At 40.4% G+C, this 19,640-nt stretch overlaps 1 protein-coding gene across 6 annotated transcripts in view; it reads right to left on the bottom strand.

Annotated features, from left to right (window-relative positions):
* WDR7 (WD repeat domain 7) overlaps positions 1 to 19,640 on the bottom strand; it is a 346,125-nt gene that overhangs the window by 179,686 nt on the left and 146,799 nt on the right. For all 6 annotated transcript variants that reach the window (XM_007055311.4, XM_043547548.1, XM_043547547.1 and 3 more), the window contains one exon: positions 16,370 to 16,483. In XM_007055311.4, coding sequence (XP_007055373.2) covers positions 16,370 to 16,483 — 114 coding nt within the window. The remainder of the gene's footprint in view (positions 1 to 16,369; positions 16,484 to 19,640) is intronic.

Below are 19,640 nucleotides of genomic sequence, written 5' to 3'. Positions count from 1 at the left end.
ATTAATTTGCAAACTGGACACCATTACATTAGGCTTGAATAAAGACTGGGAGTGGATGTGTCATGACACAAAGTAATACTATTTCCCCATGTTTATTCCCCGCCCCCTACTGTTTCTCACACGTTCTTGTCAACTGATGGAAATGGCCCACCTTGATTATCACTACAAAAGGGTTTTTTCTCTCCTGCTGGTAATAGCTCACCTTACCTGATCACTCCCATTACAGTATGTATGGTAACACCCATTGTTTCATGTTCTCTGTGTATATAAAATCTCTCCACTGTATTTTCCACTGCATGCATTCGATGAAGTGAGCTGTAGCTCACGAAAGCTTATGCGCAAATAAATTTGTTAGTCTCTAAGGTGCCAAAAGTATTCCTTTTCTTTTTACAGAATATCTACTAGATTGGAAGGCTGTAAACATGCTGACCATAAAGTGATTGGAAAGTTACTGCAGAAGAGTCCCTAAGGCCATCACACCAATGTGCAGCTGCAGCATGCTGCGTTGCACAGCTGAGGGAATACAGAAGAAACCAAGGGAGGTGGCATTTTGATATTACAGTTATCAGCATTGCAATAAAAATGGCACTTACCATATTTCACCTTGGTATAGTGACAGTATTGGTATTCTAAAAATAGCATTACACTTTTCTAATACTAAACAGAATTCATTCTCTGTCATACTTTGAGGTATTCATGATATTATTAGTAGCAAACCTTGACTTGTAAATTAAATCAGGATGCTAGGTTTATACGGTAGGGGGGGAAAAGTTAAAGATCACATTTTCAAGTCTGGTTGCCTACAATTCCACTCCTAAAGCCATATTTAAGTAACTACTAAAAGAAGCCTCATTTTCAGAAGCACTGAGAACTCACAAATCCCACTCAAGTGAATGGGAGCTGTAGGTGCTCAGAACTTCTGAAAATTAGATCACTTATTTAAATGCCTAAATTTGGTTTCAGGTGCCTAACTATAGGCTCCTCAGTTAGATAACACTGCCCCAATTACCTATCTGCAATCCTTTACTAAAGATATAAGCTGTAATTGTCACATTCTTGGACTTATGCCACCAGCACATTACTCAGAGTTTTGTTTGCTGATAACCCTGGCTAAGAAAGATGGTACTTTGTATTCCAACCTGAAAGGGAATAACTGAGAATCCCTAGTTCCTTTTTAACTACTGTTGCATAGGAGCTCCCAATGATAGGGCTATTCCATGCTGCTGATGCAATTACCACCCCCCCCTTTTTTTTAAATGACTCTCTCAGGACAGTTATTTCCTGTAAGACATTGAGTCAAAATTATGGTAATAGTGAAGGAAGGACCCGAAGGAGATATTATCTAGTCCCTTGATTTAGGAAGTTTGTCATTGGCCACTTGTGTTTGCAACTTAGAAGTAATGTTTGGATGCCCAGTTGCTTTTACAATAAAGATAATGGATTTCAAGTAGGCAGACTTTAGCAAACTCAGGAAGTTGGTAGGTAAGATCCCATGGGAAGCAGTCTAAGGGGAAAACAGTTCAAGAGTGTTGGCAGTTTTTCAAAGACACATTATTAAGGGCACAAGAGCAAACTAGCCCACTGCGTAGGAAAAATAGTAAGTATGGCAAGAGACTAGCCTGGCTTAACCAAGAGATTTTCAATTATCTGAATCTCAAAAGGGAGTCCTACAAAAAGTGGAAAGTAGGTCAAATTACAAAGGATGAAGATAAACAAATAACACAAGGATGTAGGGACAAAATTAGAAAGGCCAAGACACAAACCAAGATTAAACTAGCTAGAGACAAAGGGTAAGAAGAAAATATTCTAAAAATCTATTAGAAGCAAGAGGAAGACCAAGGACAGGTAGGCCTGCTACTCAATGAGGGGTAAAAAAAACAACAACAGAAAATGTGGAAATGACAGAAATGCTAAATGACTTTTTTTTTTCAGTTTTCACCAAGAAGGTTAGTAGCGAGCGATTGGACATCTAACATAGTAAATGCCAGTGAAAACGAGATGGGAAAGAACAAGTTAAAAATTACTTAGACAAGTTAGATGTCTTCAAGTCACCATGGCCTGATGAAATACATCCTAGAATACTCAAGGAGCTGACTGAGGAGATATCTGAGTCATTAGCGATTATCCTCGAAAAGTCATGGAAGACAGGACAGATTCCAGAGGACTGGAAAAGGACAAATATAGTGCCCACCAGTAAAAAAGCAAATAAGGACAAACCAGGGAATTACAAATGAGTCAGCTTAATAACTTCAGTACCTGGAAAGATAATGGAACAAATAATTAAGCAATCAATTTGCAATCACCTAGAAGATAATAAATTGATAAGTAACAGACAACATGGATTTCTCAAGAACAAATCATATCAAATCAATCTAACAGCTTTCTTTGACAGGGTAACAAGCCTTGTGGGTGGAGGGAACTGGTAGATGTGGTATATATTGATTTTAGTAAGGCTTTTGATACTATCTCGCATGACCGTCTCATAAACAAACTAGGGAAATACAACCTAGATGGAGTTACTATAAGGTGGGTGCAAAACAGGTTGGAAAATCATTCCCAGAGAGTAGTTATCAGTGGTCACAGTCAAAGCTGGAAACTCATATTGAGTGGGGTCCTGTAGGGATTGGTTCTGGGTGCGGTTCTGTTCAATGTCTTCATCAGCGATTTAGATAATGGCATAGAGAGTATACTTATAAAGTTTGTGGATGATACCAAGCTGGGAGGTTTTACAAGTGTTTGGAAGATAGGCTTAAAATTCAAAATCAGCTGGACAGACTGAAGAAATGGTTTGAAGTAAATACGATGAAATTCAGTAAGAACAAAGGCAAAGTACTCCACTTAGGAAGGAACAATCAGTTGCACACATACCAAATGGAAAATGACCACCTAGGAAGGAGTACTATGGAAAGGCATCTGGGGGCCATAGTGGATCACAAGTTACACTGTTGACTCATATTTAACACTGTTGCAAAAAAAAAAAAAAAAAAAAAGCAAACATCATTCTGGGATGTACTAGGAATGTTGTAAGCAAGACACGAGAAGTAATTCTTCCGCTCTGCTCTGAGCTGATTGGGCCTCAACTGGAGTACTGTGTCCAGTTCTAGGCGCCACATTTCAGGAAAGATGTGGACAAATTGGAGAAAGTCCAGAGAAGTGCAACAATAATGATTAAAGGTCTAGAAAGCATGATGGACGAGGGAAGACTGAAAAAACTGTGTGTGTTTAGTCTGGAGAAGAAGATTGAGAGGGGATATGATAACCATTTCCAAGTATATAAAGATTGTTACAAGGAGGAGGGAGAAAAGTTGTTCTCCTTAACCTCTGAGGACAGGAGAAGAAGCAAGGGGCTTAAATTGCAGCAAGAGCGGTTTAGGTTGGACATTAGGAAAAACTTCCTAACTGTCAGGGTGGTTAATCACTGGAATAAATTGTCCAGGGAGATTGTGGAATCTCCATCATTGGAAATTTTTAAGATCAGGTTAGACAAAAACCTGTCAGGGATGGTCTAGATCAGTGGTTCCCAAACTTGTTCCGCCGCGTGTGCAGGGAAAGTCCCTGGCGGGCCGGGCTGGTTTGTTTACCCGCCGTGTCTGCAGGTTTGGCCGATCGTGGCTCCCAGTGGCCATGGTTCGCTGCTCCAGGCCAATGGGAGCAGCTGGAAGCGGTGCGGGCTGAGGGATGTACTGGCCGCCCCTTCCAGCAGCTCCCATTGGCCTGGAGCAGCGAACCGTAGCCACTGGGAGCCGCGATTGGCCGAATCTGCAGACGCGGCAGGTAAACAAACTGGCCCGGCCCGCCAGGGGCTTTCCCTGCACAAGCGGCAGAACAAGTTTGGGAACCACTGGTCTAGATAATACTTAGTCTTGCCATGAGTGCAGGGGACTGGACTAGATGACCTCTCAAGGTCTCTTCCAGTCCTACGATTCTATGGTGGTATATGGCCCTCTCCAAGGGCTACCTGCATTCAAGAATTTTAGGGTCTGCAATGCACAATATGCAAACTCCAGTCACTGGAATCTGTGAAGGCAATGTCATCAGAGAGAACTGTATATCAAAAATAATACACCCAAGATAAAAAGGAATAATATGAAAATATTTTATAAATTCATGAGTGGAAAGTCGAACATGTATATTTTATAAGTGAAAATAATAATATCTATACCATGTAGAAGAGACAAGAATCATTGTTTGATCCACAAATTAGATATTTTATAGTAGTTCATGCAAATAGTAGTGAATTTTTGCATTCTAGATTTAGTTTGCACTTTAATATGATGCCAATTCCCATAATCTTTCAACCAGAAGGGACATATAAATGTTTTGTAAGTAGGGACTCAGAAAGCAGTGATGTGCAAAAATCAATATTCAGTCTCAGACTAAGAGTCTTCCTTCATTTATATTGCTATACACTGGATATGGTTATTTTCAATATTTAAATATACAGTAACCATTCAAAAATTGCTTCATTCATTTATTTATTATTTACATTTCTAGGCGTCTTCTTGTACTTCAAAAATGCAGCAGGCTGTTTGCAGATGCAATAGAGATACTGATAAAAGCAGGACTTCTTTGGAGGATGGAGGTTAATTGCTTAAGGATGGGACAAATGGCTATAGTGAGCAATAATTTTAGGATTGCTTGTACGCATTTGTCACACCTCTGTATTTACTGCTTGGAGCAAAAAGGGACAGAATATGAATAGCTTTAAAGCAGATTTCCAAATTAGATCTGTACTCATTGACAGGACTATAGCTCTTTGAAGAATGCTTTGAAACACTTTTTTAATAGCTCAAAAGAGCTACTGTGAATCAGTTGAGTATACATAAGTAGTAAAATAGAGTTTATACAGCTGAAAAATCCACTGATTTACCCAGCCCTACTAAGCAGGAAATTTCTCTTGATAAGTAGGAGTACCTAGTCCATCACATTTTCAGAATCTAAGCTTAAATTTAAAAAAATACATGTGTGTAGCTCTTTATTGGTTGCAAAAAAAGAAACAACCCACCATATATGAACAGAATGTGAACTGATGCACTGCTATTTTACAGAGTCTGCAGACAGACTGCTCCAGTGCATCTGATCATAATCATAGGTTTGTCAACCTACGGCTACATAGCTGCTTGGGAAAGCTCTGAACAACAGCAGAGGCAGATAGAGGAGTTATACAGTGGGGAGGAGTGTCACCTTTAAGCCTCTTCGTGGTGTGCTCAAAGAATGCCTTCTCAGGCCTTTAACCAACACCTCTCTATGAGCAAGGACCCACATATCCCTTCTCTCTCCAGGCTAGGTTTTAGTCTGCAGCTGCCTGCAGTTGAATTGTGATTATCTCAAGCAGGTTCGATTTACCTCCAGTCCCTGTGTTTTGCTTTCTCTCCAAGAGCTATGACCAGCAGTTACAAATGACCACACAGCTTTTCCAAAGCAGAGCACATTTAAGAACAAAGGCAGAGAAAACATATAAAAGAAGTTGCCTGTATATGGCAACTCTGACAGGTTCAAGCCCTTCCTACCTTTCCACAGGATTTGGCCTCTCCTTAAACAAAAGGTCATGTCTATTTATTGAATCATCATGAAGGCCTCTCTGTCAGTTCAAACTCACCTTTTCTATCCCAAGTTATTTCTTTGTCACTGAGTCTCTTGAAACCCAGCCTGAACCAGTATACCCAAACCACCCAGGTATTGTACTTCACTGGAGCTGTTTACAGCCCCAGGAAATGCAGCAAATTGCCCCCTACTGCATCTAGCTCCTGGAAGAGCTACAGTATCTGTCACAAGGAGAGACCAAAAACAGAGGCTAATGGAGGGATAGAGGAGCTAAGAGCTCCCACTATCAATCACTCCCTGCTGCAGCAGAGGGAACACAATTGCGTAGACAGCCCTTCTTGTACCCAGAAAATGGCACTAGTATGTGTAGTAAGAAGAGGGCCTGAAACATAAGCCCATCTGTATCTGAGACCTGGTATGAGACCTGAACTAAAGTAGTCAACCCTGATATTCTATGATTCTATGAAAACTTAGCTGATATAAAGCAAAGTTAAGTTGTGAGCAAGAGGCAGGCCCTGCTCACAGAATCTGGCAAGAACAGGGTTGATATTACAGAAACACACATTCCTAAGTAGTGCTAGGCATAAGAATATATATGCAAACACATTCCAGAAAGGTGGTACCAGACCACCTCGATACCAAACACATTCCCCCAAAAGAACAGGAACACACTGACCCATCCTAAAGATAAGGTCAGGATGACAGCATAATAGATAGAGATGTTTTGATTGAACCAACATGTACAAGGTAATGGGTGACACCCAAATACATCAGGAGTAACACAACTTGTTTGTATCAGTGTATAAAAAGGTATCTCAGAGGGAGTGTCTTTGACTGGCCTAGGGTATAATGGAAAGTCCCACCAATAACTGAGCTAGTCCATTGCAAGAGGCATATATGTGTTAGTGTACCTGTAACCACTGAGCCAGGATATTAGGAAAATGCTTCATTGACAACAAACCTGACCTTTTGCTATGAACCGAGTCTGTGGATTTATTGGGCCGTTCGATCAGCGCCTGCTGTACGGGCTATCTGGACAGAGTCAGTACAGCACACAGAAAGAACACACATGCAGCCAAACATCTCATGACAGTATGCGAAGGAAGAACAGATGCGGGGGGGGGGGGGGGGGGGGGGGGAATTCCAGGCACCAAAGGGATCAAGACATTTAATATCTACTCAGGAAGTAGGGTGGGATTCCATAAGGGTTGATGCCATTAGAGGTTTAGAGTAGTCTCTCCTCCATCTTTCACATCAGCCTCTAGCTAGCGGATGTAATGCGCTATTTATTGAGTGCTCAGCACATTTTTCAAGCCCAGAAAGATCTACCTATTTATGAACTCTACCTTCTGTATATATTGATAGTAATTAAATTACATTGGAGAGCAGCAGGTGGCTCTCATTCTAAAGAGCATAAAGACTAATTAATGAAGACAGATCACAAGGATTCACATTTGAATATAAATTGAAAAATTTACAAAATATGTTAATCATTTTCTGGTTCTGAAACAGATATGTGTATCATAGAGATTCCTAATTCTTATTGCAGTTTTACTTCTTGAGAATCTCTTTTCAAGACAATTTCTACTACAGTAAATTCTGTGGATGTTTAAGACAGTTATCTTTCCATTCCACATATCTCTATATTGCTTTCTTCGTAAGCAGCTGACTCTGTCTATGCATCCGATGAAGTGAGCTGTAGCTCACGAAAGCTCATGCTCAAATAAACTGGTTAGTCTCTAAGGTGCCACAAGTACTCCTTTTCTTTCTGTCAACAGAGGTACTGATGTAGTATCATGCTGTCTGTTTTTGACAACGTCAGTAACATTTGACTCTTTACCCGTTATATGGTCAGCCATGTCCTTGCTATACTGAACAAGAGGTGGAGTAAAACCATTATACAGACACTGCAATATAGACCCTCAGAATTCAGCAGTAACACTCCTTAAACGTGCATATGTACATTTCTAAATGAAAAAGAAATCTAATTGATTTTAAAATTATTTTGTTTCTCTTTTACCTCTCAGGGAAAAATATATACTAACGTTTTAAAAATTGTTATGTTAAATGGAAGAAACAGTGCAGAATGTTGACAGAATGTTCTGGTTAGTGGCAAATATATTTTGACAAATAGATATTTGATTTACAAACAAAGCTCTTGTCTCTTTCACAAAAAAGCTAAAACTATTACATCTGGTTATCTCATTTATCTGTATTAGTGTCTTCTCTTCAAGCTTTCTGACATTCTAGATAAACTCATTCTGTTTTACATAATTAGGATGTGGGGGATGGGGAAGGGTTAAGTGATCAGTTTAATACATTTTCTTTCAAGTCACCACATATTGAAATCTACAATATATTTACAATACAGGCTTTTCAAAGTCATCTGACTTTGATTCTGAATCCTGAAGTCTTGACCACTAAAGCCAGTGGGTTTTTTGCCCAAGTAGGAATTGTTGTAAACTGCAAAATCATAATGCTTTTGATTTGATCTAAAATGTATGTTCAATTCATCCGAAGTAAAACATTTTACTGGATAGCTGCAATAGAGCAATCATTCTAGCCATGAAAGATAATGTACATAATACTGCTGTTTTGAAAGAATATTACTTAAAAACATGTATGTTCAGTATAGTTAAAAACAGATCCAATTTCCCTGAGGACTACTGTAAGTGATTTTTTAAAAATGCTTAACACACAGTCTAGTGTATTAGTAAAAGTATTTTTCTGAAATAGGCTTCAGCAATTTTTTTTTAAACTGCCTACACTAGACTGTCCTAATCTCTAAGAGGATTGATGTGAAAGCGATCCTTTTAAAAAATTAGATGGATAAATAAAAGTGATTGGTGAATGTCAAGCTGGACTGAAGAAATGCCTGTTGACTGACCACTGCATGCTAGCATTACGTTGTGCAGCTGATCAATAGATATTAGCTTTAAAAAGACAGGCAGAAAAAGAAGCTGCATCATATTTTTCAGATGACAAGGTGAGGTTTAAATTGTTTCATTCAAAGCTCAATTTTATTTTTTCTTACTCCCATTCCCCAGTTAGAAATATTCTTTTTGGGAAAAGAAATTATATTCAAGTGATCATAAACTTAATTTATACAGCTTTTAGCTTTGTTTGTCTATCTTTGTAAGTCAATCACTTTCAATATGTAAATGAGAGTTTTTTTGGTTCAATTTTTTTAACTGTAAATTATAAAGTTATGCCACAAGTATTCTAATTACCTAACACAAATCATAAAATTGCACCAGCAGTGAACTAACCAGGAATCCTTACTACTTTTGACCAAGGCCCATCATTGCAGGCAGACTTCAATCACATACTAGGGTCTCCTGACCTGAAAATGCTGAGCGTTACACAAAGCAAAAACACGCTCACACCTTAGAATTTCTCGGACATGAGGTCCCATCTTCTGTCTCTTCCCTTTCCTCAGAGGCTTGCTTCCCTTTCCCTTCAAAACCTTTTGGCAGCTGCAACACTGGATGCCCACAATAGTGCTGACACTACAGTAACAGTTTCAGGGAAGGAAGAAGGGAAACTCTAAGGATGGGAGAGTCAAGGAGTAGGAAAACAGTAGGTAGGCAAAGGGAATACTGATATGAAGAGGTCTCTATTTTCTTGTGAATCTACATTCTACTACTCCTAACTTCCATTAATTTGTTTTCATTTTCATAATAGTCAACTTTCTGTTACATGTGGATTTAATTACATTTAGATATGCCTTAAGCATAACACAGCATTTTTCATTGATGACTGGCTTTTATAGGAATAATTATACTGCTATTAAACAATGCTAGAAATACATTCTGCATATTACATATATTACATGTACAACTTATAATGCATACAAACTGGCAAAAATAATTATGCAGTAATGATTTCCTTTATAAAGGTAGAAAAAAATGAATAAGCTTATTCCTTTTAGTTATTGTGAAAATCAGACAGATAATCAAGAAATCTACTAGCTATATTGCCCATAAAGTCCTATAGAACAAATGCTCCAACCATTGGATACTCCCAAAATAAATGTACTCTTCTTGATACGGGTTTCTGTCAGTGTGCCTACCAGATTTATCATAATGTAACTTATACAGACTTCTAGTCAATAGAAATAAATATAGTTTTCTTTTAAACCCTCACAAAATCCATACGCTGCTCAATCAAGTCACACAAACTAAAGGTAAATTACACAATCTATAAATTGTGATGTGCTAGTTGCTTTGATGGTGTGTTAAGAAAATCTTTTCGCTATTTAAATCCTGAGGATATTGAATATTATTCCCTTTTAATACACAGCATGTAAGGTGGCATGAAAGGAAAGATTCAGTTCAAGAGAGCAATATTGTATATTTCTCATATTTTTATGGTCAGTCATAACATATGTTGAACTAAATAAACCGGAACTCTTTAGACTTCATCAGCTTTGCCTACAATAAAATCTAACAGTGGTGACAAGTTATGATGGTACTGTATATCTTTAACATGCTGTAGTTCACCCTGCTGTGCGCTGATTTAAACAGTGCTAATTTGTTCAAAACCCTCAATATTATCTATAAGTCAAACAGTGAAAGATCAAAACATCAAAGACAATCCTTTAATTAACCATAATTGCTAAGAAATAAGCCATTTCATCTCAAGGGCAGTAAGCTGAACATACCAGATCTTGCCAGATTTAAGACACTAGCTGAGAACACGTATAACACAAAATAAATGAATGAGGTAAAATTTGCTCAGTTTCTAGCACAAATAATTACAGAAGACACAGATAGTTTGCTTCCTTCTGCAACTATTATAGTACTATTTCTCTGCTTGAGATTCATTGAAATAATACAAGTTACTTTTCAAACCACACTTCTTCATATGGACTGGACTACATTGTCAGAGAACCTATTAACAAGAATAAATTCATTCTCTCAACATGTTTATATTCTAACATAATAGGAAATAAATGGGAACAAAGCAGGAGAGCCCATGTTAATTAACTATATGTTTGCTACACGTGATCAACTTCACATATAATGATGGTTTCACAGTTGTCTAGGGAGATCGTTAGGGTCCCTTAGCTTCTTTTCCCAGTGGAAAGATTTTAAATACTTTCAACTGAAAGAGATTGTTAGATGGAGATGAGAAGAATCAAGATACTGGATTATTACAACAGAGGCTGACCGTATCCACAGGTTGCGATTTTACAATCAGTGATTTCATATATTAATAGAGGGCATTTTTTGCTTCATAATTTAGCAGTCAGATCAGAAATGGAGATTACTTACTGTAACTGGAGGTTCTTTTTGAAGTGTGATCTCTATCTATATGCCACGTGTGTATGCATGCGTGCCATGTGCCCGAGTCTGGAAATTTTTCAAACCAGTGTCCACTGACCCATACATGCACAGAAACTTCCCTCATGCTCCTGATTGAGGATATAGGAGGCAGTGTGGGTTGATGTTTCTCCAGTTCCTCCTCTTACCACGATCCAACAGGATCTGAAGTCTAAGGGAAGGAGGGCGGGTAGTGGAATACAAATAAAGATCACACCTCCAGTTACAGTAAATAAGCTCCATTTCTTCAAGTGATGGTCCCTATGTGTATTGCACACGTGGGTGACTGGCAAGCAGTATTCAGATGGAAGGGAGGGTGCGAGGAAGATGGTAGCAGAGATGCTTGAAGTTCTGCCATTCCTACAGCTGCATCTGCAGTTGCAGCTTGAGTTAGAGTGTAGTGTGTCATGAATAGGTTGACAAAGCTCCAAGTTGTCGCTCTGCAGATCTCCTGTAGTGGAACGTCTGATAAGGATGCTGTGAAGGCCACCTGTGACCACATGGAGGGAACTATAATACCCCCAGAAGAAGGAAGTTTTGTTGTTTTGTAGCATTCTAAGATGCATCCTGAAGCCTACTTAGAAATCCTCTCTGAGGATATGGGCTGTCCATACAATCTTTCTGCTATGACAACAAAGAGTCTCAGAAATTTTCTAATGGGTTTGGTTCTTTGCAGATGGAATGCCAGGGTGTGCCTGGCGATGAGGAAGTGAAGTCTCCTGTCTTCAGAAGAAGCATGGTTTCAAGAAAAATACAGGTAAGTGTATTGTTTGATTGATGTAGAACTCAAACAATCATGGGAAGGAATTTTGGAAATAACCTAAGGGAGGCCCTCTCTTTGTGAAATACTGTATAAGGAGGGTCTGCCATCATGACTCCTTGCTCATTGACCCTTCTGGCCAAAGTGATGGTTTCTAAAAACACCACCTTCATGGACAGGTGGGTCATGGAACACATTGTGATAGGTTCAAAGAGCAGACCCGTGAGTGTTTACAGAACAAGGCAAAAGTCCCATTGAGGTGTAGGTTTAATGATTGGTGGGAAGATCCTGATCAAGCCCTTCATAAATCATACAGTAGCCAGGTATGTAAAGACAAAACATCCCTCAACCGGAGAGAGGAAGGCACTAATCACTGCTAGGTGCCCCTACAGCAAACTAGGGGCCAGACCTGAACTCTTTGAGGAAAGGAGATATTGTGGGCATTCTGGTTATCCTAGACTATCAAGTGAATATTGGTGGTGATGTGCCCAGCCAAAAAGCGACGCCATTTAGCCAAGTAGCAGGTTCTAGTAGAATCTTTTCCACTTTGGTTAAGTATTTCCAGAATGGGATGGAGCATTAGCATTCTATTTCTGATGCCCATCCAAACACCAGGCCATGAGGTGGAGTGAGCCTCGGCTGGGGTGCTTGATTTCCACCCCCCGCCCACACCCCATCCTGGATTAGGAGGTCCTGAAATAGGCAGATCCTGATAGATAGGTAGGTGTGTGGACATCTTTAGGAATTCTGTGAACCAGAACAGTCTGGACCAGTAGGGTGCTAGAAGGATTATGGTGGCTCTGTCCCCATGGAGCTTCTGTTCAATCTGTGGTTGTTGGGACAAAAGGTATATCTGACATTATTCGTCCAGTACAGCAGGAGAGCATGACCGTGGGAATTGCAGCCTGTGGCTCTCCTGGAGCAGTACATGGAAAGCTTTCTATTTGTCTGAGGTGCAAAGAGGTCCCTTAGTGGAATACCCCATTGTGCTAATATGTTGGTTAGAACTGTGTGGTGGTGCTCCCATTCATGGTCTACAGAGAAGCTTCTGCTTAACCTGTCTGCCAGGAAGTTGTAAACACCCAGGAGGTATGCAGCTTGTATCATAATGTGGTTTCTGATACATCACCTCCAAAATCTGACTGTTTCCAGGTAGAGGGAATGAGATCGTTCCCCTTCCTCGCCCTGTTTGTTTATATAGACCATTGCAGTGATGTTGCCTGACCTTATTTGTACATGGAATGAGCGTATGAGGGAAAGGAAGGCCTTGCACGCAAGGTGGACTGCTCTCAGTTCCAGTAAGTTTTTGTGTAGCCTGGCCACTTTTAAAAACATAAGAACGGCCATACTGAATCAGACAAAAGGTCCAGCTAGCCCAGTATCCTGTCTTCCGACAGTGGCCAATGCCAGGTGTCCCAGAGGGAACGAACAGAACAGGTAATCATCAAGTGATCCATCCCCTGTCACCCATTCCCAGCTTCTTACCTGCAATGGCTAGGAATACCATCCCTGCCCATCCTGGCTAATAGCCACTGATGGACCTATCCTCCATAAACGTATCTACTTCTGTTTTGAACCCTGTTACAGTCTTGGCCTTCAGAACATCCTCTGGCAAGGAGTTCCATCGACTGACTGTGCATTGTGTGAATGCACACAGGGTCCAGGTACCCTGAGCAGTGTGGTAGTCCAGGTAAACTCCCCACCCTGCAAGGGAGGCATCTGTCAGGATGGTGGCCCTTGGTATGGGAGGGTTGAAGAGAGGTCCCAGCATGAATTTGTTTGGGTTGGACCACCAAGGAAGGGAGGTCAGAACTCTGGTGGGAACAGTGACTTTGGAGTCAACGCAATCCCTGTGTGGTTGATAGGTCAAATGGAGCCAAGCTTGCAGGCACCGCAAGTGGAATCTGGTGAACGGCATCATGTAGGTGCATGCAGCCATGTAGTCTAACAGAGAAAGACACCAGCGCACCACAGTTTGCGGGTGATGCAAAAGATCAGGTTGCTCATTACATAAAGCCTGTCTATGGGGAGAAATGCTCTTGCAGAGACTGAGTACAGTCATGCTCCCATAAAAGTTATTGTCCTTGGGGGTAACAAAATGTACGTTTTTTTGGTTATGCAAACACCTAAAGTAGAAAGAAGGTGCTGAAGAAGTCCCATTGCTGACATGACTTCCTGATGAGATCAGCCCACCAGGAGTCAGTCATCCAGGCATGGAAATACTGTATAACCCTGGTATTGCATTTGGGCTGTTACCACAGTGAAAACTTTAGTGAATACCCTGGGGGCTGTAGCAAGCCCACAGGCGAGGACATGAAACTGGTAGTGTTCTTGGCCAATGAAGTACAGAAACTTTCTGTGAGACGGGTCAACATGTATATGCACATATGCATTCTTCCTGTCAAGGGCAGCAACCACATTGCCTCCTGAAAGGAGGGGATTATAGATGCCAGCGCAATCATCCTGAATTTTAGCTTTTGAATAAAGATTTGAATTGCCGAAGGTCCAGGATGGATCTCCACCCTCTGTCTTTTTGGGGGATTAGAAAATATGGAGTGTAGAACCGTGTTCCTTGATACTGGGGTGGGACACGTTCTACTGTCTCCCGGCGTAAAAGGTATTCCATTTCCTGTTGAAGAATCAATTGGTGAGAGCGCACCCCGAAGAGGGATCAGGAACATGGTTTGTGAGCAGAGAAAAAAGATCTGTGGTAATCTTGTTCCAGCTGTGGGCAAAGTAAGACGGCCTCCAAAGATGACAGGAGAGGAAGTAGGTGCCATTGAAGGTGGTATGCAGGTCTTGACCTGCATGTCAAAAATAACTGTTGGCCTGTGGTTGGGAGTAAGTGGAGCCTGTGGCAGTATAGGGAGCCATGAAACCGGACCCCTGAATTCTCTTTTATTTATACGGAGGCTCAGGTGGACATATGGAGCATGTCACAGGGGAGGTCATGATCTAAAGGGCTGTCTCTAGTGTTTCCTCCAGGAGGGCTGGAGCGTAAATCCCCAGGGATGCAGAATGGATCTTGAGTCTTTTAGAGAGTGCAGTGATTCATTCATCTTTTCATTAAAAGGCTGGATTCATTGAAGAAGAGATATTGGATGGTGTTTTGGATCTCTCTAGGAAAGCCCGACTAAAGCCACGAGTCCCTTCATGTGACCAGTTCTGTGGCCAAACTTCTGGACACTGTATCTGCAGCACCTATTGCAGCCTGGAGAGCCATCTGTGCCACTAACCTCATATTTTGCTAATAAAACTTAATAATTAGCTATACAAAATTGGAGACCTGCAGAAGAGAAGACCTTCCTACTCAGGAGGTCCAGTCTCTTTGAGCCCTTATCTGTTGGGATGATTTCTGGTAGTGTGACCAAGCTCTTTCCATAGCTGCCTGTACCACCAACAAATTGGGGCAGGATGGGAAAAAAGTCAGCTCATTTGGCAAGAACAACATAACATTTTCTGGCTTTTGGGGAGGGGTATACAGGCACAAAATGTTGGTGTGTGCCAAACTGCTCTGGTCAGTACTAATATAGCCATGTTAACTGGAAGTGCCACCCTGGTCGGTCCTTGTGCAAACTGTCCAAGAGAGGGTGTTAAGGATCCTGGACCTCTTCTAATGGGATCTGCAGATTGTTAGCGATCCTTTACAACAGCTCCTGATATTGATGGTGGCCATCTGACGAAGAAGGCAATGAAGGAGCGATGGCGTCATCTGGAAATGATGAAAAGGCACCCATCGGAACTGTTGGTACCAATGGAACTAGTTCCAGCTCTTCCTACTTATACACTGATGGAATCAGCTGACGAGAGGGGGAGGAGTGGTACGACTTCTGACAGGGGTCTTGGTACCTGCCAAGGGATCCCAAGGGTCCCAATAAGGAGGGATCCATTTGTCATGGCAGCCGTCAAGGGAAATAGGTACTATACCTGGGGGGGGAGGGTCAGATCTGGAGGGATGGTAAGCATAGCTTCTCAACCATCTTCTGGGACCAGAGAGGATTTCCCCCTACAGGGACTAGGTGGGGGGGAACAATACTATACTATAACTACTAAGCTAATATATAAAACTATGTACAAACATTTTACTTTACAGGTTATGCACAGAGTGAAGGAGGACATGATTCCAACTTAGGACATGTGGCAGTAAGAAGGAGCTGGGGAGGCATCGATCAACACTGCCTTGGTTGGGAGCACGAGGGAAGCTACTGCGCATGTGTGGGTCAACAGACACTGCTTTGAAGAATTTCCAAACTGGGGTGCACGGCATGCATGAGTACTCACATGTGAAATATACACAGGGATCATCACTCAAAGAAGAAGTTAACATTGTCAGGGCATAATCAACATGTACCCTATCACTGGAAGCAATGTATGCAAATTTTCATCCTGTAATGTTAAAGTTTGTCTTATGCAATGATCTTCCTCATGCAACACAATCTTTCTTTTTAGCAATACTTGTCACCAAGTACTTTATACTTCAGCATAATTGTTGCTTGACAGTAAATTTTATCCTAATTCATAATTTCAGATTCTACATTTTTGTTAAATATAAAAGATCACTAGATACAATTCACAAATATACAACACATGCAAATACACTAATTATACTTTCTTGGGAAAGGGTTCTCAAATATTTTTGCTCAAATTCATGTTTCCTCCAAGCACACACTCGCCTAAAGGATTTAAAAGGAAGGGATACAACAACAATAGGAGTAGTGGTATTAAATATATTCATGCTCACCTGCTGTGATGTCATCATCAACAAGATCATGCTCTTCTTCCTGAACTTTGGCTTCTGACCCTGATGAATCTGGACTTGCACTACCAGTTTGAATGGCTTCCACTGTCACTCCAGCTGAAACAAATTTAGTCACATTAAAAAAAATGACTATTTTGTTTTTAGTTGTTTTTTTCTGGAATTTATAATCACAAACAACCTTAATTTTCTCCCACTAGGAATTGCCAATGCTTAGAAATAATATCTTTATAACTCTTTCTGTTCAGCACTAAGGAAAGTTTCTTTCCAATAAAATTTCAAATTTTCCTTCCTTTTATATCAGGATATAGAAGCAAGTTTAATATGGAGATTTGGAGGCAAAATACAGACACACCTTTAGCTGCCTTTAAAATGTATTAATATCAGATTTTTTTCTAAGTTTGACAAAATGGTATATAATTTTCTATAAATATAAACATAGGAACGATTCCTCCTAAAGAAAAACGTTTAAGGCATTTATATATTTCTTGTACATCTGATGCATTCAACTATAAAAAGGATTGGACATTTACATGGATAATGAGAACATTGAGAGTTACATCAGAAAGAATTTTTAAAAACTAGAGTTTGGAAGGTGTGTGGAATCTCATGCTTCAGAGCATGACAACTTCTGGCTAATATAGTTTCAAAGAAATATCTCTTACGGGCAAATTATTCAGTAATTGCGCACTTCAGGATTTCTTGGGGAGGATTTTTTGGACTAGCATCTGAAGCCATTGCCAAAGGCAGGATATTGGACTAGACACACCACTGGTCTGGTTGGATATAGCAATTCCTATTTCTCTGATGAAAAACAAAACAGGGCAGCCCCACTGTGGTACACTCTTGTGTAAAAAAACATTTTACACACACACACAAAAACAAAATTGTGTGTCAAAATATTAGTTCAGCTGTCATCATAATATGCTCGAGGCCACCATGAAAGAATGAATTTCTAAATCCAAAGTACAAGAAAAAGATTTCTCCATAAGTGATTGCCCTTAAATTGAAGGAATGGAGTAATAAAAGAAGGTAATGAAACGACAGAGGACGGAACACACAACCAAATCAGTAACAGTTACTAGTATCACTTCACTAAGCCTGCTAGCAGTGATCATGTGAAGACCACCTAAATTAATAGCTTTAGCACACAGTATATTATTAAAACAAAGTTTATAATTTTATCTTACCACTATCACAACTAATGTACACCACAGTTCATAATTTGAACTCTGCTCCCCTATGGATGTGAGCATTTCAATGCTTCCTTTACCAGACTACCCACTCCAAAAACACCAGACTATCCTTCAGCCTTCTCTCTGGCACACACCCTTCATCATAATATCCCCTTTCCCCCCCAGATGTTCTTGATGGTACAGATTTAGTGCAATAGTCTGGTGCATTGCAAGGGGTTAGCCTGGTAAGGAGGTGCTGGAAGGCTGGCATTACTAGCAGGACAAAATTAACGTTATTTGTGATGTACAGTAATTGTAGAAGTGGTTAGGTGTATGATTGAGTGGAAGATTAGAAGGCATATAGGAAACTCGACTTTTCATTTCCTGTGCTTTTGTGGTTGTGTGTGAAGCAACCTTACCAATTTCACACTAATGGTGGTGAACTTCCATATTTTAAGAGAAAGAGTTTAACACCGGATGTCAAATCCCCACTGTTTTACCCTATACATTTTCCCTCTTGCCTCTCCTATTCCCTTGACCCCAAAATCTCTCCTGAAAAATTCCCTTGTGCACATACATACCCACCCCATTTCCCCCTCATGCTTGCCTCTTCCCTATTCACCTGCTCCTAACAATGGCACTGTGCCACCTGACAGCATGGAGGAAGGCAATCATTTTCCTCAAAGGATGATCTCACTGGCAATGAGAACAATGGACAGAGGTGGTCATCTTTACTAAGGGCAGTCCAAATTTCCTCCTGCAAAGGTTGAAGGGAAATGGCAACCATATTAACTAAGAGCAGCATGTGGCTTCAGTCTGACTGAGAACAATGTGAGGAGGCAACTATTTCGCAAGGGCAATTCTTCATGAGTATCTCCAGAGATAGTGACTGCATATGCCAGTCTCTGTTGAAGAATACATTTTTAGCTTTCAGCTATTGGCAGAAATTGACCATTAACCTTAAATATTTCTTTCTTACTACCCACTTTGCAATACCTACTCAGGATCAATTTTCTGTAGATACATAGTTTTAACGCTGCACATCTACAACAACAAACTAAAAAGCCTCACAGATTTCAGATAGAAACCCATTGCAAACACTCCCTGTTAATAATCTGTTACACAAAGCTAAACAAAAACTACATAGAAAACTCAAAAGACATAATAAACTTTGTGTAGAATTTACAATGTAAAGATCAACATGTAGGAAACCACCTTCCCTGCCAGGAATGCATGCCCTAATTTCAGCCTCTTTGAGAAGGCAACCTTAACTATGGAGTCACAATCAAACCCTCCATAACAGAGCACCACCCCACACCTATTAGGCTGTATAAATAATCATCAAAACCTATGCACTGAACAAAACAAAAACACGCATGAATACACATCTCTACTCAGTCAGAGAACACATTGGTCCTCTGCATAAAGGCAAACAAATAAAACCACTCTGCAACAAGGAGCTTCATAAATTCCATCTTCTGCATGCAGCAATCTAGAATATGATCCACTTGTTCCTAAGCACTCTACGCAGAATCCGCTTCCCTACATTAGGATGTCAGCAGGCACAGCAAACATGTTTGATGCATCCCCAACATGACTCTTAAGACCCCAGGGCTAGGCACTGTCTGCAATTCTTCCATTTCTTTTCCCATCCCAGGAAGAGGATAGATTTAAATGGTTGCTTAATCCTTAAAAAAATGCATGAGAAAGCCTCATCTGAAATGGAAGCTCCTCCTCAAGTAAAGTACAGTCTCTGTGGCTGTATAACTGGATAAGTTATCAGAAGCTCATGGTACGGTGGCTCCAAAAGGTAACTTTTTATTGGATAGCACCCTTAGTGAATACTAGTTTGCATTATGGCAACCACGAATCTGTGGGTCACCAAAAGGAGGGTGATGTTCCATTTGATATGTGCTACAATACCTAGGCTTAATAAGGATAAATAAAAAGGACAGTATTAAAAGAACACCCACGCATGTGTTGGTTTACATCAGATATACAATAAAATATTTATTTCTGCTCAGTGAAAATCCAGTAATCAGGAACATGATTGACTTATGAGGAGAGGCTGAGGGAACTGG

This window comes from Chelonia mydas, chromosome 5, assembly GCF_015237465.2.
Source record: "Chelonia mydas isolate rCheMyd1 chromosome 5, rCheMyd1.pri.v2, whole genome shotgun sequence".
Taxonomy (NCBI): Eukaryota; Metazoa; Chordata; order Testudines; family Cheloniidae; genus Chelonia; species Chelonia mydas.
The sequence above is the reverse complement of the archived record's forward strand: the minus strand, read 5'-3'. Positions and strand labels throughout refer to the sequence as shown.